Raw genomic sequence first — 23,827 nt, forward strand, 5'->3', positions numbered from 1 at the left:
CATTTTGGTCAATGTATGGTGTAGACAACTATCATCTAATGCTTGAAGGCTACTAAATAACAGTAGTTGCATGATTGTTACACTTCACTAGAAATATAGTTTAGACAACTATCATCTAATTGTACACTACAGATTGTATATTATTACATCATTTAGTTATCAATCTATAACTTGTTTGAGGTTGATGATTAAATAAACTTGACGTTTGTTAAGTTTTGCTAAAACTATGAACCATGGGGGAACATAACTGAACAAGAGACCAGAAAAGCTTATTAGGAAGATGATTATCTTTTAGTATAGTTCTGAAAACTGTTTCCATCTATTAACCAAAGGTTTTGCTACCTTCAATGGCGAAAACCGGTTTTTTCGCTATACAAAAATCTTTGATCCTTTAGTAAAGAGCTCTCTCATTATACTTTTATTTCTTAAGAAGAGCAAACATTGCAGCTCTTTCTGCAATAACCATGGTCAGTGTCTGAACCCACCATGTAAGTTGGATTCTTCTCGCACTCCCCTGCCTTTGCCCACTTAGAGCAGCTCTCATTCTCGTCCACACACCCAGACGTCTTGTTAACCACTCTGTCGAACGACTTAACATGAATCCATCTGGTTGCTGACCATTTCTCTCCTTCAACCACCGGACAGCTTCCATGTAAGCTGCTCGGATCTGTGGTTGCGTTGAGATGAAGATTGAAGAAGAGCAACGCGTCCCCTTTCACCGGTTTCACTGCATAGCCTTCCTTGGCACACTCGGTCCAGGTATCATCTTTTGGTTGATTTGTTGCTCCCTTTTGAAGAACGTTTTGTGATCAAAAGCCAACTCAAGAAATGAAAAATCAAATGAGTTCTTACCTCCCACATGGGAAACACTGTCTCTCCTCCTTTTTTGACGTTGGACAAGTACATCAACACAGTGGCGATCCTATGACCACCGAGCTGTAGGTTCACCTCGTCGTGGAAGTAGTCAAAATGCGGTTCATACTTTTGACCGTTCTCATAATGTAGTATCTGCATTGATTCTCCATTTTCTGATTGACAAAGAAGAGATGAGTAAGAAACAAAACTAGAAAGCTATAGATATGTCTTGTACAATAATACCCTCAGGGAGAAAGGTCCATGCGGCAAGCCTTGACTCCACATTAGATACTATCTCATCCTGCACATACACCACCATTCAAGCCCTTAGCATTACTGTGATCATTCTCAGAAGACAAGACAATGTTCTGAAGTGGAAGCTGACCTGTTTTTTGGAAAGGAACATTCCAGAGCTTGTGCGTACTTCACTCTCAACGCTCTCACCAGAGTCATTATCCGCAACCATTGACTTCTCAAGCTTCCCTTTCGCCTAAAACACAAACAAAGTTTCTCAATTTCAGACACAACACGAAAACTTATTAAAATAAATAAAAAAGATGTTTTTTTTTTTTGAATCTACCAGTTTGATAAAATGGTCACATTCCTCATCTGAGAGAAACCCTTTGTACAAAAACACCCTGCGGAAACATAAAGTCACATACTTTGCTCTCAAGATCATCATAAAAATCAAAACTTTGACAAACCTTGGAGTCCAAGAGAGCTGAGTGACACGAGTTGGATCAAACACAAGAGAGGAAGCACTCGTCTTCTGCTTTATCACAGACCCATCTCTGTCCCCAACAACAACAAAGAAAGAGACAATCTTTATCAGTCAACGACGATCGAATCCAACCATTAGAGAGGAGGAGCTGACCTGTTACTCCATCGAGGGAGGAAGCGTATCGACGCGGAGGAAGCTCGAGGGAGGATCAGGATAAGACAGAGGGAAAATGCGAGAAAGCTCCGAGGATAATCCATTCCGTAGAAGAGAGACTTTTCTTGAGGAAGATCAACGTAATGAATTGTATAATCTTCTCAATTGTTAACCCCTCAAGAATCTTTTAATTCTCAATTTGTCTACAATAGTTTTGTGATTGTTCGAATTAGTCCCTTTTTTTATATAGAGTATTAATGACGGTAACTGAGCGCCCACTGTATTTGTTTTTTTCTCTGCCTCTGTTTTTAATTCATTTTGGTAGATTCTTTCAACTCTCTTTTAATAGACAGCATTTAATTTTTTGCTGTTGAAAACCATTAAAGCATTCTGATTGGTACTAGACAATAATCTATCAACAATTAATTTAACAAAACTGGTATTCTATTTGTTTCATTTCATTATACTAACTGATATTTAAAATTAATGCACGCTTATTAGAAAAGATAAACATGTTAAAAATATCAATTTTTTATTATTTATTACATAAAATATCCTTAGAGAAAATTAATCTAACCAATAAAATACAGCATTATTTAATTGTTCATAAATATTAAACAATATTGAACTTAATAGAATTTTATCTTTTTTTTTTTTGAAACACTAATAGAATTTTATCTAAACTAATGAAAACTAGTTAGCCATTTTAAAATTTTATAATAATTTAAAAAGATTAAATTTTATAATTAATTTAAAAATATAAAAATATAATTATACTACTTTAAGCCCACTAAAGGCCTGGAACTATTATAGGTAGGATTTATCGCTTGGGCCCATTTACGGCTCTCTTCCGTGTACCGTACGTACGTACCCTAAAATCTCTCTTATTATGAGATGAGGGCATTGACTCCTTTAGGGCTTTTACAAACTTTCACTGTCGTGTTTTATCGTTTGTTCCGATTTGCAGACAAGGATGAAGGTTGTCGCTGCTTTTCTCCTCGCGAAACTAGGTGGAAACGAGAGCCCAACCAAAGATGATTTGAAGAACATCTTCGAGTCCGTTGGCGCTGAGTTCGACGAGGTGAAGACAGATCTGTTCTTTTCCCTGGTGAAGGATCACGACTTGACGGAGCTGATCGCGGCTGGGAGGGAGAAGATGGCGGCACTCTCATCCGGTGGTGCAGCTGTTGCTATGGTTGCAGGAGCTAGAGGAAACGCTCCTTCCGCGGCTGAGCCAGTGGCTGATTCCAAGAAGGTTGAGGAAGAGAAAGAGGAATCTGATGATGGTGAAGGCATGATGAGTCTCTTTGATTGATTCAGTTTGTGATCTTATCTGATTAAGTACTATGGTCTCGTATGGTTTAAAAGTTTTAATTTCTAGGGGGTTTTGTTGGATTCTGTGGATTATTCAGTGTTTAAGACCTTTAAATATAATGTGCATGGACCTTTCTTATGCTCCTTAGTCATGCTTATGATTCGAGTACGAAATTAGTTCTGAATGCTATTAATTGTGACTTTGATAAATCATGTCAAAAGTTGTTTATGGTCCCAAATCAAACATTGAGTAGTTAAGTTTAGTTCTTTAGTTTAGGGATAATTACTAAGACCTTATTCGATCAAATCTTCTCTATGAGTTTATGTACAGTGTGTGGAGTGAGAAGTTGATTTTAACTTTTCATTTAAGTACGTACCAAAAGAGATAAATTGGTTCCTTAGTTAAATGTGTAACAAAGAAATGATTAACCAAATTAAAGAGCTCTAAATTGAGTAATATATAGACAACCTGACAGCTGAGTGTTTAGGATGTTTATCTTGTTAGTATACATAATCATTCTGAAGAGAACTGTCATCTTAATCTGTCAAGTATTCGATTTTGAAAGTTGCACTTGAAACAATCAACATGTATATTACAAGTCCTTGATACGGGCACTGGTTTCATGTAGTTTGTGATAGAACCTCTCAATCTTAGGAAGTTATGAAACAACCACTAATTAACCAGTTTTCTCCTCACTACCACTTAAGCTTTATCGCATTAATCTCAAAACTGTGAGAGTTATACTCTAGTTTCTGCCTTTACTGCCGAATTTGAAGGTATCATGGAAAGGCTCAAGATTTTTACAAATTGTCTATTTTATGTACTGGTTTAGTTTGGTTCGGATACACTAAAATTGATTCCAATTTCTAATATTTGGTTTTAAGCTAGAAAATATTTGATAAATCTAATGAGTTTATGAATAAATTTTGATCCGGTCTCGGTTAAAAGTAAAACATACGTCTTGGGATATGTTTGAATTATGAAGTCACCATTCCATTTTAATCTTAGATCATGATGTATTATTCAAATGACATCATACCAAAGAAGAAAGCATAGCTAAGCATGCTGCTCTAAGCACACCCGCACATACTAACAAAAAAGTATACGACATTAACAAGACGACACAGTTTCACATTTATGCAATTAGCATTTTGACAATGGTGTTGTTTGATTAGTTAGGTTATTAACCGTAAATCATTTTTAAAGTATTTAAATAATTACATTTACAGCAAATAATTGTATTTTCTTATCGTAATTTCGTGAGTATATATAGTCCATATGGTGGTTGGTGATTGATTATTATTTCAGTATGTAAAAAATGTTTTTATGAAATTAAAATTTATTGATCTTTCTAAAGAATGATGGTCATTGTGTAACTTTTTTTTGTGAGTACATAATCCGTCTCTGTGTATATGTCATCCTATTGCTATATTATTTCGTTCAAAAACTGTATGAGTAATGACTAATCAGGCATGGAGCATACATAATGGTGATTTTTCACCAAGTTTATTTAAAAATACTAATAAAAGGTTATCTAAGTCTTGTAAAGCTTGGAAAACTTTTTCATTTGTATTTTCAAACATTTTCCATACGAAAGAAACTCGATGGAAGACAACTTGTTAACATTTTCTTCATAAAGATTGACAAGGAGAGGAAGCTCAACTTGTAGACGAAGGTCTATTATTTTACCATAGTTGACTAGAACAAATAAATATATCAACGAACAAAGCGATAGAATAATGATTTCGTCAAGAAAAAATGACTTGTGACTCATACTTGACTGAATTTTTGTATCTGAAAAATCTTCAAGTGGCTCCTCGCAAGCCTCTATAAACAATTTTCTACACCCTTCACCTAATCCTAGAAACTAAGATCGTAAACGACAAAGCCTAGTGACGTTATTTATAGTAATAAACCCTAAAAGTATATTAAAACTAGTTAAGAAACAAAATAATCGTAACATTCCACAACATAATAATATTCTAAATATATATGGTCAGTTTCCTTTAAATTAATCAGAGGTTTCGTGCAACCTTCCTCGCAACCTCGAGAGTACTATAAGTAGAACGTAATAAAGCAAAATGAAACCAAACCAGAGCGCACACTAGCCAAGTCTCAAAACACAAAAAAAGCTATTTCGTGCTACACAAGCTACTAGTTTCTTGATTCACAAGAAACCAGGAAGATGTTTGAAACAGGAGCAATATGGGGTATAACCGGCACGACCGTGACGAGCTTTATGTTCATTTGGGCGATGTACTCACAATACGTCCCACGCCATCTCCGAGTCACCGTCGAGAAATACGGCTACAAGATGGTCGGATGGGTCTCTTTCTACGTCCACATCAAGTTCACAGAGTACACAGAAGAAGGTCTCAAGAGAAGCGAGAACTACGACGCCATACGCAACTATCTATCCACCAACTCAGCGGCACGTGCGCAGAGGTTAAAGGCTAACGAGTCAAAAAACAGCAAGTCCTTGGTGCTTAGCATGGACGACCACGAGGAAGTTGAAGATGAGTTCAATGGTGTGAAGGTGAAGTGGTACTCCAATGTGAAAGTGACTCAAACTCAATCTAACTACGGTAGAACCAGCTCGGACGAGAGGAGGTTCTTCACGCTTACTTTCCATAGGAGACATAGAGGGATGATCATCGAGACATATCTTAATCATGTGATAGATGAAGGGAAAGCAATAGGGTTGAGGAATAGAGAGAGGAAGCTTTACACTAACAACTCAAGCTCAGAGTGGTATCCCTGGAGGTCAGGGAAGTGGAGCAATGTTCCTTTCCATCATCCCGCGACGTTCGAGACTTTAGCTATGGATCCTGAGAAGAAAGAAAGGATCAAGAAGGATCTGATAAAGTTTAGCAAAGGGAAAGATTATTACAAGAAGGTTGGGAAGCCATGGAAACGAGGGTACCTCTTGTTCGGTCCCCCCGGGACAGGGAAGTCGACGATGATATCCGCGATAGCGAATTTTTTGGACTATGATGTTTATGATCTTGAGCTAACCACCGTGAAGGACAACTCCGAGCTGAAGAAGCTGTTGCTTGATACAAAAGGTAAGTCCATCATTGTGATTGAAGATATTGATTGCTCTCTCGATCTTACGGGGCAGAGGAAGAGTAAAAAGGAGGAGGATGAAGAGGATGACGCGGAGAAGAAGAAGGAAGCTGACAAGAAGGAGAAGAAGGAAGCTGAGAAACTTAGTAAAGTGACACTCTCAGGGCTGTTGAACTCCATTGATGGGTTGTGGTCAGCTTGTAGTGATGAGAAGATTATTATATTCACAACTAACTTTGTGGATAAGCTTGATCCAGCTTTGATAAGGAGAGGGAGGATGGACAACCATATTGAGATGTCTTATTGCAAGTTTGAAGCATTCAAGGTGTTGGCTAAGAACTACTTGGAGATTGAGTCACATGAGTTGTATGGAGAGATTGAGAGACTGCTGGAGGAAACCGACGTGTCTCCTGCTGATGTTGCGGAGACTTTGATGCCGAAATCTGATGAAGAAGATGCAGATGCTTGCATCAAGCGTTTGGTGAAGACTGTTGAAGAAGAGAAGGAGAAGGCAAAGAAGTTGGCTGAGGAAGAAGAGAAGAGTAAGGCAGAGAAGGAAGAGAAGAGGAAGAAGAAGAAAGCAGAGGAAGAAGAGAAGAAGAAGAAGACAGAGGAAGAAGAGAAGAAGAAGAAAGAAAAGAAAGTGGAGGGCTCGGAGGAAAACGGCAGCGTTTCTGTGGAAAATGGTATCAAGTAAAAAGACATTAGTTTGTTGTGGGTAAGGTTGAACTTTGGGTGAAGATCTTTCACCGAAAGTGTTGTACTTTGGCATAGTGTTGCGAAATGGAAATATTGTAAAACTTATAAGATTTTGTGTCTGGAAATAATACACAAAAATACCAATGGATTAGGCTTTTTTTTTTACCGATCATATCATTACAAAAGTTTGTCCAATCTCATTTTGAAAAGGTTTTATTTCTATATTTTCATGTATGAATTATACATTAGGCTTCAAAAACCTCTCTATTTTCTCTTTATTTGAAAAGAAAAACAGAGATTAACATTTTACCAAAAAAAAAACAGATATTAACAAAATACGCAGTAGGTTTTGTCAAGTTTATGTATGTCCAAAACGATCATATTGCCATGGGAGATGATCATGGGAATAAGACCTTGCTACCTGATCTCCAAGAGGTCACTTATTCACTTATTCAGTTTCAATAATTCACAGCTATAAATAGTACATGGTTTAACTAATTATTATCCTTCTTCTTTTTTGACTAAATTATCCTTCTCTTTTTTCAGTTCCACGCTAAGTGATCCTTCGGAATATCTCACATCAGTGGAGGGTGACCATCATGTAAATCCGAGTTTTTTTTTTTTTTTGGTAAAATGTTAAATATTATACCAATTTTCAAATTTGTGACAGAAGTTACAAAGTGAACTAGTAGCGGATAACCAAAAATAAACTAAACAACAGAACGAAACGGGAAAGAACAGCCCAAACAGAAGCTAAACAAAGCTCATTAACCTGCTAAGCAACGAAACAGGCTCAGACCAAAGAACCGAGCCTGGTCGGGGACGAGAGTCGGGCACCACGAGCTACCGAGAGAAAGGCGCTCTCAAACCTTGAAACAACGGCTCCTGCAGCTTCCGAAAACCCTTCCCAAACCTGAGACGGACAGAGAATCCAAACACAAAGACACACCCATAACACCCGACAGATATACTTCCGACGGCACGAGAGAGAACCACCTAGCGACGATGCCGTCGTTCGGAAGGACGACCTGAAGATTGCCGTCTCCAGCCTATCCCGCTGTGACCGTTTACACCCATTGAACCGAGAACTCATATAGAGAAAACGGACCTCCAAGTTGCTAACCCTCCGAAAGCACACTGCAGAAGAATAAGTGGCTTGATTGTCCAACTGCCGCATGGCCAACGAGCCAGTTCCACACACCGAAGGAGCTATTACCCCACCCGCTCATCTTATTAAAGAGTTAAGTAGTCTAGCAGCACCTCAAACACGGCCAGGTTCACGCACCGGAAGAACGGAGGTCCTGCTTAACGCAGGTAAGAACAGTTTAGATCTGACCTGCATCACGCGCCGCCACACGCGCCGCCGTATCCACGCACGTTGCCACCGGGAAAGCCGGAGTCGGAGAGACCAACACCGTCACACCCACACACGTCCACCTGAGATCACTAGCAGAAGGGAGAGACAAGGAGCTTGAGATCGTGAATCCTCAAACCCAACCCGAACCTAATTCGCCGGACACTACCGCCGTGAAACCAACCGGTGGAGCACAAGACGAACAACTCGGGCTTCTCCAAACCGCCACACACCATAACTCAACCCAAGCCACGTCCAAACTGGGAAAACCTCATCTGGAAAGAGCCTTCCTCCAGTCGAAGAAACAGAGCCGGTGAGACGCGAACGCCGTCCTCGAGCGCTGCAAAGACCCACGGCCTGGCTCCGGTGAAGAGAACGCTCCAGATCTACTCCGGATGAGAAGCTTGGACACGCCTTAGAAGCCGCAGAACGTCGAGGACCGACGGAGAGGGAGGAGCAGAGAAACGCAAATGAAAAGGGGAGGCCCGGCGGTCGCCTTAGCCGGCACAGCGACCGCCGGAAACGAAGCTTGACGGCGGCTTGACCTAGTTTGGTAAGAGAGAGGTTAGAGCACTTTATTAAGAGAGAGGTTTTTTTATTTGCTTTTCTTGATCGTGGTTATTGTTCGATAAATCCGAGTTATAACCATGCTTAGGTTCACTACCAACAACAACAACTCTGGTGCTGTTTTGGGTTCGGTACAACATCAACCTTCCCACTCCACAAGGATGGACATAAGATCCTTGGGTTTCATGGAAAATCCAGCAACATGCTTCATCAAATTGGGGTCCATGTTCTTCCCAGTCCATGACGAGAGTACTCATTGATTAGTCATAACGTTTGGTTCTAAAATATAAGAGGAAATGCCTAATGGCATATGTCTTCATTGGTTCAGTCGATCTAAACACTTTTCTCTCTCTTGAGAATTGATCTAAGAACACACTTTTATTGGTAAAATATTATGAAAAACATTTCAGTAATTTAGCTAATACTTAAATATAATTAATTTATATAATTATTATTCTTAAAAAGTATGAAGTATTAATAAAGAGACTAACGGCTTCAAAATTTCTTATAATAATATTTAAAATGAAAATACCTTTTCATACTTTTCATATTTCTTTGTTTTAAGAGAGAATTTCAAGTTTACCTCATATTTTATACCACAATTCATGTTTACTTTTATTAAAAAGATGTTTTCATAAATATCTTCTTCATTAAAAGGTAAAAGACCATGATATCCTTGTTTTATTGATATATAAATAAATAAATATATAGTTTTTGAATTATGCGTTTTCAAATTCAAATTTTTTTATAAAAATATTTTTTTGATTTTTTTTTCAGATTTTCTTTTTGAAATTCAAAATTTTTTTAGAACTATTTTAACAAAATCATTTTAAATTTTAAATATTTATTTATATATTTATTAAAATTCTAAACACACATTCCAAAAATTCACCCTTCAAATATAAATCCTAAATCTAGATTAGTTAAACTTATGGTTATAAATTTCTGTTTATCTCTTTAAAACTAAAATATATGTGGTTAAAGTAAACTTGAAAGTAATATTAGTAATGTGGTAGTTTAAATATTTTCTCTTGTTTTAATGATGATATAATGTTTTAAATACTATCAGAGGTGCTCTAGATACATAACTACTCGAATGTCTCAGTCCATAATCTTTTTTTTTGTAACTGGCATTGTCTCAATCCATACTTGTATAGCTGTATTAAGTATTCTCTTGGTCTAGTGGTAATGAAACTCTAATTGGAGTATCCGTTCTGGATTTGAGTTGTCTTTACCACTTTTTCGCTTATAACTGCGCATGTCCGGATAAAAAATCTCATGGAAATTAATTTGGACTTACTGCATGGAATCTCCACGGTCATTTAAAAAAAAGTATTTGGCGTCCTACGTTTAGTTAGACGTATTCTTTGATACTTTTACAAACGATGACACGAACGAGAAATCAGCAAATTATATCTATCATTTTAGGAAGCTTATTCTTCAGTTATTAATGAGAAAGTTGTTTTCTCATGTACCAGAATAAATAATCATTTTCTCACCGTTTTAAAACTTGTAAAATGGGTTATGTCTTAATATTTTTCAGGTTTTCCTGTTTGATCTTCTTTTCAAACATTCATAATGTTGATTCTTTTATTTTTAGATAGCGGTTTTACATTGTGATTTTTAATTGCTAATACGTATAATCATATGATATATATTTTTGAAATAAAATCCTGTCGTCATTTAGGCCTATTTAAGAGTTAAGGTCAAACAGTTAGAGACGTGACTAGTAGGTATTGTCTAATTATATTCCGAGTCGGCGATATACCTGTTATCTTGCTATCCAATATAAAAAACTTGTTCCTTAAGAAAGTTGGATATCAAAAAAGTTTTTAGTCCCACTACACGCTACTTTATCAAATAAACAATGCAGTAGTTCAGACTCTTTTTGGCATTGACTGGTAACATAGTTGTGGTGTCTATTCTTTATGGACCCCTTTTACTAAATTACATATTGTATAGCTATAAAGAAAATTGATGGTGGAATCCGTGCAATTTCCATCTCTTTTCAGTTTTTGTTTTGTTACGAACTTCTTTTTTAATATTCGAACTTAAAAAACAATTCGTCATTAGGTAGTTTCCAAGTGATCTCACATATGCATACGCAGACAAAATTAATATAGTAATTCCTAGACTTTTCAAGTAAATTTATTAATATCTTGACATTATCACGTATGCGCATATTATAAATATTACGAGCCATCTCTACCAGAACCACATCTTCTTCCCCCAATATTATCCTTCCCTTCCGATCAAAATCTCAGATTAAACTCATCTCAGAAAGCTTATTTCTTACTCAAGAAGTATAAATAAACCTATTCCAAAACCCTAAAAATGGCTACGATGGGTCAACTATGGGCTAACACAGGCTCTGCTCTAGCGACCCTAATGTTTGTATACACAATCTTCAAACAATGGTTCCCTCACGTCGGTGACCACTTTGAACCATTCTTTCAAAGACTATTCAGCCGTTTCTACCCTTACATCCAAATAACGTTTCACGAATACAGCGGAGAGCGTTTCCAGCGAAGCGAGGTCTACTTAGGGATCCAAAGCTATCTCAGCAAAGACTCTTCTTCTCGAGCCAAGAAGCTAAAAGCCAACACGACCAAAGGAAGCAAGTCTCTTGTCCTAAGCATGGATGATAAAGAAGAGATAACCGACGAGTTCGAGAACGTTACGGTCTGGTGGCAATCCAAGAAAGAAGGTAATATTAGGCAATCTTTTTCCTTTTACCCTGCGGCTGATGAGAAGAGATACTACATGTTGAGGTTCCATAGACGTGACCGAGAAGTCATCATAGAGAGGTATCTTGAGCATGTAATGAAGGAAGGGAAGACGATAGAGCTGAAGAATAGAGAGAGGAAGCTTTATTCTAATACACCCGGACAGAACCATGGGAACCAGACAAAGTGGAGTCATGTAACGTTTGAGCATCCAGCGACTTTTGATACTCTAGCTATGGAGGAGAAGAAGAAGGAAGAGATCAAGAGTGATCTCGTTAAGTTTAGTAAGAGCAAAGATTATTACAAGAAGATAGGGAAGGCTTGGAAGAGAGGGTATCTCTTGTTTGGACCGCCCGGGACTGGGAAGTCCACCATGATTGCCGCCATGGCCAACTTCTTGGAGTATGATGTTTATGATCTTGAGTTGACAACGGTTATGGATAACACACAGCTGAGGAGGCTATTGATTGAGACTTCTACCAAGTCTATTATTGTGATTGAAGATATAGATTGTTCTCTTAATCTAACGGGACAGAGGAAGAATAAGAAGGAGGAGGAGGATGAAGATGGAGACGACAAGGAGGCAATAGAGAAGAAGATGATGAAGAATGAAGGTGATAAGAAAGAGAGCAAGGTTACATTATCAGGGCTGCTAAACTTCATTGATGGGTTATGGTCAGCTTGTGGTGGAGAGAGGATCATTGTGTTCACTACAAACTTTGTGGACAAGCTGGATCCTGCTTTGATTAGGAAAGGAAGAATGGATAAACATATAGAGATGTCTTATTGTGGGTTTGAAGCTTTTAAGGTGTTGGCCAAGAACTATTTGGATGTGGTGGAGAGTGAGTTATTTGATGAGATAAAGATGTTGCTTGAGGTTGAAGAAATCAAGATGACGCCGGCTGATGTTGGGGAGAATCTGTTGCCTAAGTCAGAAGGGGAAGAGGGAGAGACTTGTTTGAGGCGTTTGATTGAAGCTTTGAAGGAGGAGAAGGAGGAGGCAAAGAGGAGGGTTGAGGAAGAGGTGAAGCAGAAGAAGGAAGAAGAGGAAGAGAAGAAGAGGAGGAAGGAGAAGAAAGCTGAGAAGGAGGCAAAGGAAGAGGAAGAGAAGAAGAAGAAGAAAAAGATTGAAGAAAATGGTGATGTTGAGCATTGAATTTGAAGAAAAATCTATATATGTTGGTTTTATTTATCGTTCATATAAAGATTTTTGTCTCTTCCATCACATGAATAGCTTTAAAGAACATCACTAAGAGGTGTAGAACCAAATCAGTATGCTACAAACTTGCTGATTTTCTATATCAATAGAGAGCTATGATGAAGTAACATGAATTGTAATATATGGTTAATATGATGTAGAACTATTTATCTTATATTTTTGCAGGGAGCATATCAAAATAAAACAGAGTAGAAACGTTATAGTAGAAGTGTAGAGCATAGTTGAAAACAGTCTAGATTGTCTACTGTATTTGCAATAGTTTATTAGAACCGGGGGGAAAGTGGTTGTCAAATTTGCTTTTAACTCGCACGCCAAAGCGGTTACATCACATCTTTGTCTTGTTGCATACGTCGTGGAAAATGTGACAAAAGCTGATTTTTATTTATATATTTTTGGAACAAAGGAAGTTCACATGAAGATATATGGACGGAGAGGAGAGGAAAATGAGAATGACAAAACTCGGAAGTTTCCTAAAAGAAAAAGCTGCGTACGTCCGTAGCTTTAGTCATAGCGGTTGGAGATACTACTATAACTTTGCTAACGAATACTTTTTGAACATCTTATTTTCTACCTTAGATATAATATGGTTTATATTATATTTACATGACTCATACAATATCCACTATTTTGTTAGATATAATATGAGGATCGATATTTTTAATGAGACTTGAGATTTGAGAACAAAGTGGTGTAGAGACTAGAGAGTGCGTGAAACTGTGAATTTTTATATCTTATGATGTTACAGTTCAGAACGGAAAAAATTATATCCTATGATGTCAAATAGACCGAACATGTTGACTTTGTTGGACTTTACGAATCGCTTGTGCGATGCATTCTTACATAAGTTTGATGTTTATCCAGTGCATTATATTATTAAAAGATGGTGTCGACTCTATTGAACTTGACCAATCAGTTAGGATAATTTTTTTTGAAACAAGATATAAACTCACTAAACGAATTTGCTTACAACAATTTTTTTGTTTACTTTCTTTTTTTTGAATTATACAAGAATATCCTAGTCCCACGGAAATGGTCTAGACTAGTCACGTATTACCACGTGTTGGTCTCTTGGTTTTAACGATGCCAAAATATTAATTCTTCAGGAGCCAAGATTAGAACCCTGGTGACTTTACCGTATTAAACTTTTATCCTCAATTTAATCATTACCAAACCACAAGTCCTGGTTACTTTTAAAAAAAATAATAGATGGCAACAAGATACCAAAAAGGAATTTTTAAAAAAAAGTTAAATATGAGTCAATTTGGCAACTCTTAGGATATGAACGGTGACCAGTGAACGGCGAGGAATAATGCATTTTCTAACATTCCTAAAAAATATCACCATTCACAAGGAATATTTTTTTCTTTTCATTCCCTACAATTTTTTTAGAGAAATAAAGAACAAAAATATTCCTTGTTAAATTTGAGAAGGAACAAGCATTCATTTTTATTTCTGTAGTTTTATTTATTTATGTTCATTTTCTGTTTGTTCCTATTGTTTCCAGAATGGTCACTAGTTGAACCATTAGTTGAATAAACCAAATACACTTTATTTTTTTGAAGAAATAAAAAAGGAAGCAATTAGAATAAAAATGTATAATATGAGTCGATTTATGGCAACTGTTAATTAACTGAACCAAAATTAAAAAAATAAAAGCTTATTAACCATGTAACCAAAGGAAAAAAGTACATAGCCCTTAAATAACACTTGTAAAACGAAAACAAAAACAATATTCGGAGAATAGTAAAACTAAACTTGGAGCCCAAGAGTTCTAAAGTGGAAACATATATCACGAGACACATCCTATATATATCTCAAGACATACCCTAAACATAACCAAGTCCTGGTGAAAATAAGAATAAAAAGAAAAAGTTTTTTCAAAAGAAAGGGAAATATTCCTTAAATAATATTTGCACAGTAAAAACAAAAACAATAATTTGGAAAACAAAAACAATGAATTTAGTCCCATGTTTCTTATAAGTCAAAAGTCAGATTTTTTATTTATTTAAAGAATATCACTTCGTATGTCGGTAAAACGTAGGTAAACTTATGTTAACAGAAGTCTTTAATTTTTGTCTCTGGTGAAACGAAGAAGTCTTCAAACACTCAAAATTACGAAAAAAAACAAAACACATCGGAAAGAAGGAAAGTTTACTAGAATGACTTAAATTAGTTTATAAATTACTAGAATAACGCTTAAAAGTTTTAAATTACCAAAAATATTTTATAGTCGAAAATACCCTTAACTATAGTTATGATAAAAAAACAATATTACAAAAGTGCCATTTGAAATTATTAAAAAAATTTCGACGGCAGATTTATTTAACGAAAAACAAATCTATCGGAATAGAAATCGTGTTAAATTAAATTGTTGTAAGATTTAAATCTGCCATGTATTTGGTGGCAGATTTTTCTGTTACGATGTTTTTAAGCTGGCAGATGTGTTTGGCCGATTTAAGATTATCGATAGATTTATCTTAATTTTAATAATACTTCAATGACCATGAGGCACTTCTCTTCACCCGTGAAAAGGTTTTGTTTTTTTTTTTTTCAAATTATATCCCTTAAAATACTTTAATGGCAAACTTGTAATTACTGAAAACTAGGTTGGATTTTATGTACTTTTGCTTGGTATATGTGTTATGCTAGTAATTACAATATTTTTAGAGTTAGTTGAGTAATATTAGGTATGATTGGAGTCATTATAAATAATTTATGGGAAAGAAATTCAAAAGTGATCTTTTTCAAAGCAGAATAGTGGACACAAAAGTCTAGTAATAATTCATTCATAGCCGCCAATATCTACTCACTCTCTTTCTCGAGACTCTATATAAACTCTCTCACATGTTCACATATCCACACAGCTTACAAAAAATGTCTTCTTCGTTTTTCTCCTCCACTGCTTCCTTCTTTATTGTTCTTCTCTACTTGGGTGCCTGCCACATCTCCGATGGAGCTCAACAATCAACTTACATTGTTCATATGGCGAAATCTCAGATGCCGTCGAGCTTCGACCAACACTCTCTCTGGTACGAGTCCTCACTCAGGTCCGTCTCAGAATCTGCTGAACTGCTCTACACTTACAACAGTGCGATTCATGGATTCTCTACTCGGCTTACTCCCGAAGAAGCCGACTCGCTCATGACCCACCCTGGTGTCATCTCGGTTCTACCAGAGAAGCGGTACGAGTTAGACACCACTCGGACTCCACATTTCCTCGGTCTGGACGTACACAACGCAGGCCTATTCCCCGAAACCACCGGTGCATCCAGCGACATCGTCGTTGGAGTTTTCGACTCAGGTGTTTGGCCAGAGAGCAAAAGCTTTGACGATGAAGGATACGGTCCCATCCCGCCTACATGGAAAGGCGGATGCGAGACTGGGACTAACTTCACCGCTTCGCTCTGTAACCGCAAACTAGTCGGAGCTAGATTCTTCGCTCGGGGTTACGAAGAAATTAACGGACCTGTGGACGAATCCATAGAGTCAAGATCACCCAGAGACGACACCGGTCACGGAACACACACGTCATCAACCGCGGCTGGATCCGTTGTGGAAGGAGCTAGTCTTCTAGGCTTCGCTAATGGAACAGCTCGTGGGGTTGCTTCCCGGGCTCGAGTGGCGATTTACAAAGTTTGTTGGAGATATGGTGGTTGCTTGAGCTCAGATATTTTAGCTGGAATGGATAAAGCCATCGAAGATAACGTGGACGTTATGTCCATCTCTATCAGCGAAATAGCGGTTGATTATTATGGAGACATTATGGCCATTGGAGCATTCGCGGCCATGGAAAGAGGGATCTTTGTTTCATGCTCTGCTGGTAATAGGGGTCCCAGCTCTTACAGTGTTAGGAACGTAGCTCCGTGGATTACTACTGTTGGGGCTGGTACTATTGATCGTGATTTTCCCGCGCTCGTGATCCTCGGCAACGGGCAGAACTATACTGGAGCTTCGTTGTTTAAAGGAGATGCTCTCCCGCCTAAATTATTGTCGTTTGTTTACGCCGGGAATGCTAGTAACAATGATACTGGATATCTATGTTACCCCGAAACACTGATACCCGAGAAGGTAAAGGGGAAGATCGTTATGTGCGAAGACGGAGGAAATAGTAGGGTTCACAAAGGGGAGGTAGTGAAAGCTGCTGGTGGACTCGGAATGATTCTGGCGAATACAGAGGATGACGGAGAAGAGCTTCAGGGGGTTGCTTATTTGATACCGGCAGCCACTGTGGGACAGAAAGCTGGTGACGCTATCCGTAACTACGTCTTGACCGATCCCAATCCCACGGCTACGATTGTTATCCAAGGAACTGTAGTCAACGTCCAGCCCTCTCCCGTGCTTGCAGCTTTTAGCTCCCGAGGACCTAACCCGGTAACGCCAAACATTCTCAAACCGGACTTGATCGCTCCGGGAGTCAATATCCTCGCCGGGTGGACCGGAGTTGCTAGTCCAACCAGACTAGATTCCGATACTCGCCGCGTGGAATTCAACATCCTCTCTGGAACCTCCATGTCTTGCCCTCACGTCAGTGGTTTAGCGGCTCTACTCAAGTCTGTGCATCCGCAGTGGAGCCCCGCGGCGATTCGATCTGCTCTTATGACCACTGCTTACAAATCCTACAAAGACGGAAAACAGATCATCGACATCGCGACGGTAACACCTTCAACGCCGCTCGGACACGGTGCTGGACACGTGTCGCCGACTACGGCCACCAATCCAGGGCTCATCTATGATCTAACGGCGGTGGATTATTTAGATTTCCTCTGTGCAATGGACTACACAGCTTCGGATATCGAAATCGTGTCGAGACGCAACTACACTTGTGACCCGAGCAAAACGTACTCGGTCGCTGATCTAAACTACCCGTCGTTCGCCGTTTACGTCGATGTAGCCCGTGAATACAAGTACACACGCACGGTCACTAGCGTGGGAGGAGCTGGGACATACTCCGTTAAAGTAACCTCGGAGACAAGAGCAGTTAAGATTTTGGTTGAACCGGCGGTTTTGAATTTCAAAGAAGTAAACGAGAAGAAATCGTATGCGGTAACGTTTACCGTAGACTTGTCTAAGCCGTCTGGGTCTAACAGATTTGGGAGCATCGAGTGGTCAGATGGGAAACATGTGGTGTCTAGTCCCGTGGCTGTTAGCTGGAACTATTAAAAGACTCTAAAAAAAAGAGAACGTCATGAAGGTTCGGTTTAGTATAAGCTGTCCACATAAAATTTTAAACGACCAATAATATGGATCACTGTTTATATATATAAAGTTTGAAATATATTATAAATAAAATTTTACTTGAAATCTATTGTAGATAGAAATAGTTTTGTGATGCATCCGCGTATATACGCATAAATGAATATTTACTGAAAAACTTAATTGTAATTGTTATCTATACTAAATTACTAATTAATGATTTTTTACATTAATCTAAATTTATTTCCCCTGCTAATCATCTAAAAGTTTTATTGGGACAATTGAAGAAAGGAAGCAAACTAAAACATCAGCATGGACGTGACGTCGTCCGAAAAATGTATAATATGAGTAGAATTAGAGAGAATTATGGCAACTTTTAATTGAGCCAAATAAAAACAAGGAAAGTTTCCTTAAATAACATGTACACAGTGAAAACCAAAACAGTAATTTGGATAATAGTAAAAGTAAAATTGGGGTCCGAGAGTTCTACAATGGAAACGTATAACCCTTCACGTGACACGACTATATATATCAAGTCATAACCTAAAGGCCTAAACACAACCAAATCCTGGTTACAGAAAGAAACATACTTTGAGAAAGAAGATGATGATGATGGGAAACACATTTGGTTCAGGCATGGCGAGTGTGTTTTTCTTATGGGCAGCCGTTCAACAGTTCTTCCCTAATCACCTCAAGATCGCCATTAAGGAGTGTTTAATCTCTTCAATCCAACAATTCACCTTTGTCCAGAGACTTTCAGACAGATTCATCACTTTCTTCTCACCTTACGTCGAAATTAAAATCTCTCAGTACGATGGTTATCAATACAATCACGCCTTCGCATCCATCGAGACCTACCTTGGTGAAAAAGCAACCGACAAAGCCAAGCATCTCAGAGCGAGCCAGGTCAAAGAGAGCAAAGACTTGGTCTTGAAACGAGACGACACCAGAACCCGAGATGAGTACAAAGAAGTTAACGTCTGGTGGGAGATTGAAACTGATTCCGAAGGGTATAGAACATACAAGCTCACTTTCCATCGACGGTCACGTGACATTGTAACGGATTCTTACATGAAACACATTTTTGAAGAAGGGAAACTGATAGACGCCAAGAACAAGAAGATGAAACTGTATACAAACAACCCTAGCTCTAGCTGGGGTCCTAACAAGACTGCTTTATGGAGATGCATTGATTTTGAGCATCCAGCGAGTTTCAATACATTAGCTATGGATTCAAAGAAGAAGGAAGAGATCTTGAATGATCTTGTTGCGTTTAGTAATGGGAAAGAGTATTACAAGAAGATTGGGAAAGCTTGGAAGAGGGGTTACTTGCTGCATGGGCCACCGGGGACCGGTAAATCCACAATGATAGCTGCAATGGCGAATCTCTTGAACTATAGTATCTATGATGTTGAGCTCACAGCTATAAAGGACAACTCGGAGTTGAGGAAGCTACTCATTGGTACAGCTAGTAAGTCTATAATTGTGATTGAAGACATTGATTGTTCTTTGGATCTAACGGGTCAAAGAAGTATCAAGAAGAAGACGAAGAAGAATGAGAGGTTCTTGATGAGTTGGAAAAAAGATAAAGAAAAAGACAAAGAAGTCAAAGAAGACAATAAGAGTTTTGTTACACTTTCTGGTCTTTTAAACTTCATAGATGGGATCTGGTCTGCTTGTGGACAAGAGAGGATCATTGTCTTCACGACGAATCACATGGCCAAACTTGACCCGGCTTTGATCAGGAGAGGGAGAATGGATATGCATATTGAGCTGTCTTACTGTACTTTCGAGGCGTTCAAGATTCTTGCCAAGAACTACTTGGATCTTGATACCCATCCTATGTACACTAAAATAGAGTCTTTGTTGAAGGAAACGAAGATTGCACCAGCTGATGTCGCGGAGAACTTGATGAAGAAGAAGAGTGAAATAGATGCTGATGGATCACTGAATGATCTGATTGATGCTCTGGAGGGGAAGAATACTCAGAAAGCCACAGTGGATGAAAGCAGTGAGAAACATGGTATCAAAAGATTTAATCCATTCCGCAATTTATTTTAAGCATTTGAATATAAGATTCATGGTTGATGTTTTAGCTTATAAGTTTTGTTTGTCTAATAAATAGTAAGCAGACTCTACATAGCTGTTTAGACGATTCAATTATCTTGTTCTTTAACTTTTTAGCATTTTAGAATGCAGCACTTGCTGTAGCCAATAATCATAGATAAGTGAAAAGAATGTGAAATAGAGACAACCTTAAATGAAATGGCTTGTTGATTGTTTATAAAGTTCTGCCATGGTCATGTCAAATATGTATTTCGTTGTTCTACTATTCAAAAGTCACAAACACTCTGATCAAATAAGAGGATCTTCAATTTGATGTCTCATTATATAGGATGAAATTAATTCTCCATATATACACGTACACCTTTGTATCCATGCAAATATATATACAGGTACAGACTACAGTTCCCTATAATATGCCCATTCATCAATGTCTAAAACATAATACCAAAAATAAGAAACCTCCTTTTTCTAAATCCAAACCAAAGAAACTAAAAAGGGTTCCAATTCCAAAGGTACCTGAACATCGTTCTCATGAATGATCTTCAATCCAATCCTTGAAGGTAAGATCGCAGCCGTGGTTCAATCCATTTTTTCAGGTAATCAAAGCTCACATTTATATCATTTTCGAATTCAAACATAAATGTTTGATGACATTTGCAAGAAAGATTATAAGCATTCAGATGTGTAAATGGCTTTAAAGAATCTGTTCTTATGATATGTTTTTTTTTTGTGAAAGATTGTGTGTTTTGATACAAGAGAAAAATAATGGAGATTTTCAAGAAGGCTGAAACCGTGCGTTTACGTAGCTACCACGACAAGTACCTTCTCGCAGACGACGACGAAGATTCCGTGAACCAAGACAGAGACGGACGTTGCATGAACGCTAGATGGAAGGTGGAGATTCTAGAAGAAGCAAACGTGATCCGTCTCAAAAGCTGTTTTGGCAAGTACCTAACCGCTTCAAACATGCCATTGTACCTTGGCATGACAGGCAAGAAGGTAACGCAGACGCTGCCACGTCGTCTAGACTCATCAACCGAATGGGAACCCGTTAGAGAAGGCGTTCAAGTTAGGCTCAAGACAAGGTAACACCTCTTCTTCTTTGATAGTCTCTTTTAAAAAGAATGATGTAAGAACATCTAAGTGCATTATCTAACCCAGTATCTAAACAATAAGAAAATGAAACAAATCACAAAAGATGGAGAGAGAATAAGAAGACGTTCTCGTTTAAGAACCTCAACAAAAAAATTGAGATACTTTTGTATTATGTGTCATTTCATAATTGTTTTTTTTAAATTTAATCATTAACTGAATTACATTAAATATTTTACTTGTGAGAGCTCCATGTTGAGATACTTATGGATGGGCATGCTCTTAGGTATGGGCAGTATCTTCGAGCTAATGGAGGTTTACCACCATGGAGAAACTCAGTCACACATGATGTTCCTCATAGGTCAACCACACAGGATTGGGTTTTGTGGGATATTGATATTTTGGAAATCAGAAAGAAGAAACCACCACAACCTATTCTCCCGCCTCCTCCACCACCACCAGAGGTTCTGATGGCAACAATAGATGATCACGCTGAGCACAACTCACCCAAAGAGTTCTCTCTCAAGTCCCCAAGATTTTCTAAAACAGAGGTTTTGATCAGTTTCAGTATACTATGAGCATTGATTGCATTCACTGATATGTGACCATTTAAAAAAAAAAATTATGATCACAGGTTGAAGATAGAGTCAGCTCACCAGGCAAGGCAGATGGGAGACTAATTTATTACAGGGTTGGGGATGAAGATGGGAACGTGGATGAAGGAGCAAAGGAAGAGCTTTTCTGTTTCAAGGGACTGGGACTAGAGGAGCTGAAACAGAAGCTTGAAGAAGAGACAGGTCTGAGTGATGTATCAATCTGTTCCAAGAACCCTTTAAACGGCAAATTGTATCCCCTTAGGCTGCATCTCCCTCCCAACAACTCAAAGATGCATGTCGTTTTGATCCCTTCCTCTTCAAAAGGTTAGTTTTATTTTCATTTTTATATATTTTCAAACATATCAAAACAAATGACCCATGAATAATCAGGAAATAAGTTAGACACTGAGGTCAACATAACAGTTCTAGCTTTTTTTTTGTGGATTCTGGTTTAGAAATGGAGAGATGTGTGACATAGATGGGTTTTTAATTTTAGTTATTTGATTGAATATAAACTGAATAGATTGTGGTTTGTGAAACTCTACAGGGGATGATGCAAGCACATCTTGAAGTATGGTTCAAAACTACAGAGAGTTTGTTGTCCAAGACCAAAAAAACTGTGTATTTTGGTAACATGCTGTAGATCAACAAGACCTTTTCACCATAACACTGCATACCATAAATATGTTTTGATGCTAAAAGAATCTTGCATCAGGCTGTATGTGAAATCCTACCTAAGTAACAAAAATCCCATCTATTTATTGTCTATAAGCTTCTTTTATTCTCGGTGATATGTTCATGAAACAAATCATATTTGAGTAAACTGTTAAAGGAGAGCCTAAATTTATTAAACATCAAGTTTCTTAAGGAGCACAAGATAACTCAAGGTAGCAACTGTTAAGAAAGAGAGGAGAGTACCTGGCCAAACCAGTGCTCCTGAGCGTAGACTAGACACGCATTCTTATCAAGCACCGGTTACCTGCAGTAACAGATTTGGTTACCTTAAGTTGAGCTTATATGGCTTACATCATATACTCAGCTTTTCACAGTATTCAAGGGTCTTAAATTTCTCTACTCTCTAGATGTTTATAGGTGTGCCCAAACGTCATGCAATTTCATCTGTAGCTCCTGTTTTTCTTTTTTCCTTTTTTTTTGCTCATGCATTTCTCTACTCTCAAGACACCATAAAGTTAGATTCAGACATTAGCCTTGCTTAAGTATCCGTTCACATGTCTCTGTGTTTTGTTCAAACCACAGAATGAGATGTTTTGTTTCCTGGATAGAGTTGTAACTAAAGAACTTACAGTGAGACCTTTCTCATTGAAAGTTTTACTTCTCTCAAGATTATCTTGAAACATGAAATGGAATAAACAAAAACATTTGCATCAAAGGTTTAATGATTTTTAAAAAAAATATTTAGTACATTTGCATCATTCATGAAATTTATAAGGTCTGAAAATGAATGTTAAAGTTTATAAAATAAAGAACAATCAAAGGGGATGTAGCTCAGATGGTAGAGCGCTCGCTTAGCATGCGAGAGGTACGGGGATCGATACCCCGCATCTCCATTCTATTTTTTTCCGTTCTTTCTGTTACACGTTCACTTGATATTTCCTTAGGATCATTAAAGCGGAGAAGGTTACATAAAAGGACACATTATGAATTCTCTTTACGCGTGAAGACACATTCTGATCTTAGAACACTTTAGTTGTACGGCTGTGTAAATTTGTGACAAAAATGACCTTGATATGTTTTAGAGAAGCAACCATTACATAACTTAGTTTGGAGAGTTGGTTCCAGCTGTGACGTTTATTCTGAGGTTTGCTGTTTGATGTATTTCTCTACATAATTTTTTATTTTTTAACAATAAATCAACTTTTCATACCCCAACATATTTGATCCATAATCAGTTTCTAATTCTCAAATATGTATATATATATATAAGTATATATGTCAAAAATACGATTTTTTTTTCATTTTATTTTGATATCCATGTGTATATTTATATTTATATTAAAAATTTAACTTTAGTTAACATAGTGGAATGTCGTGGATGTGTCCGTGGTGGATCAGTCACTGGTGGTTAGGTTCATGGACAATTAATGTTGTGGATGCATTCGTAGTAAATGCAATTAATTTACTGGACACAGTTTATATGCATTATGTGGACGTCATTTGATGGACACAAATGAGTTAATTAGGTG

The 23,827-nt window shown here is 37.7% G+C and overlaps 7 protein-coding genes and 1 non-coding gene across 10 annotated transcripts; 7 read left to right on the forward strand and 1 right to left on the reverse strand.

The window, feature by feature from the left end:
• Positions 1–269: 269 nt before the first annotated feature.
• Positions 270–1,975, reverse strand: LOC106390229 (probable prolyl 4-hydroxylase 7). Of its 2 annotated transcripts, XM_013830647.2 has the most exons (7): positions 1,730–1,974; positions 1,560–1,646; positions 1,436–1,493; positions 1,241–1,345; positions 1,099–1,156; positions 853–1,028; positions 270–788 (listed from the first exon to the last, which is right to left on the reverse strand). In XM_013830647.2, the coding sequence occupies exons 1-7, from the start codon at positions 1,831–1,833 to the stop codon at positions 426–428; spliced, it is 951 nt and encodes a 316-aa protein (XP_013686101.2). In that variant the 5' UTR covers positions 1,834–1,974; the 3' UTR covers positions 270–425. The 2 variants fall into 2 exon arrangements, with proteins under 2 accessions (XP_013686101.2, XP_048595268.1); XM_048739311.1 differs by having other exon boundaries at positions 1,436–1,646; positions 1,730–1,975.
• A 691-nt stretch (positions 1,976–2,666) lies between these two features.
• Positions 2,667–3,887, forward strand: LOC106395681 (60S acidic ribosomal protein P2-3-like). Its single transcript, XM_013836070.3, has one exon. It carries the CDS (start codon positions 2,703–2,705, stop codon positions 3,042–3,044), a length of 342 nt encoding a protein of 113 aa, XP_013691524.2. The 5' UTR covers positions 2,667–2,702; the 3' UTR covers positions 3,045–3,887.
• A 1,252-nt stretch (positions 3,888–5,139) lies between these two features.
• Positions 5,140–7,951, forward strand: LOC106391409 (AAA-ATPase At3g28510-like). 2 transcript variants are annotated; one of them, XM_013832042.3, is made up of 2 exons: positions 5,165–5,899; positions 6,600–7,951. In XM_013832042.3, exons 1-2 carry the CDS (start codon positions 5,230–5,232, stop codon positions 6,830–6,832), a joined length of 903 nt encoding a protein of 300 aa, XP_013687496.2. In that variant the 5' UTR covers positions 5,165–5,229; the 3' UTR covers positions 6,833–7,951. The 2 variants fall into 2 exon arrangements, with proteins under 2 accessions (XP_013687495.2, XP_013687496.2); XM_013832041.3 differs by having other exon boundaries at positions 5,140–7,951.
• Positions 7,952–10,916: 2,965 nt separating this feature from the next.
• LOC106396288 (AAA-ATPase At3g28580-like) lies at positions 10,917–12,829 on the forward strand. Its single transcript, XM_013836983.3, has one exon. It carries the CDS (start codon positions 11,065–11,067, stop codon positions 12,610–12,612), a length of 1,548 nt encoding a protein of 515 aa, XP_013692437.1. The 5' UTR covers positions 10,917–11,064; the 3' UTR covers positions 12,613–12,829.
• Positions 12,830–13,061: 232 nt separating this feature from the next.
• Positions 13,062–17,976, forward strand: LOC106396287 (subtilisin-like protease SBT1.7). The gene has a single exon (XM_048739312.1). It carries the CDS (start codon positions 15,520–15,522, stop codon positions 17,833–17,835), a length of 2,316 nt encoding a protein of 771 aa, XP_048595269.1. The 5' UTR covers positions 13,062–15,519; the 3' UTR covers positions 17,836–17,976.
• Positions 17,977–18,102: 126 nt separating this feature from the next.
• Positions 18,103–20,133, forward strand: LOC106396290 (AAA-ATPase At3g28600-like). Its single transcript, XM_013836640.3, has one exon. It carries the CDS (start codon positions 18,472–18,474, stop codon positions 19,927–19,929), a length of 1,458 nt encoding a protein of 485 aa, XP_013692094.2. The 5' UTR covers positions 18,103–18,471; the 3' UTR covers positions 19,930–20,133.
• A 245-nt stretch (positions 20,134–20,378) lies between these two features.
• Positions 20,379–23,217, forward strand: LOC106396294. The gene is made up of 5 exons (XM_048739314.1): positions 20,379–20,531; positions 20,672–21,020; positions 21,314–21,578; positions 21,662–21,947; positions 22,171–23,217. The coding sequence occupies exons 2-5, from the start codon at positions 20,701–20,703 to the stop codon at positions 22,191–22,193; spliced, it is 894 nt and encodes a 297-aa protein (XP_048595271.1). The 5' UTR covers positions 20,379–20,531; positions 20,672–20,700; the 3' UTR covers positions 22,194–23,217.
• TRNAA-AGC lies at positions 23,119–23,191 on the forward strand. Its single transcript has one exon. It is a non-coding gene; the product is annotated as a tRNA-Ala (tRNA).
• Positions 23,218–23,827: the final 610 nt, after the last annotated feature.

This window comes from Brassica napus, chromosome A9 (genome assembly GCF_020379485.1).
Source record: "Brassica napus cultivar Da-Ae chromosome A9, Da-Ae, whole genome shotgun sequence".
Classification (NCBI taxonomy): domain Eukaryota; kingdom Viridiplantae; phylum Streptophyta; class Magnoliopsida; order Brassicales; family Brassicaceae; genus Brassica; species Brassica napus.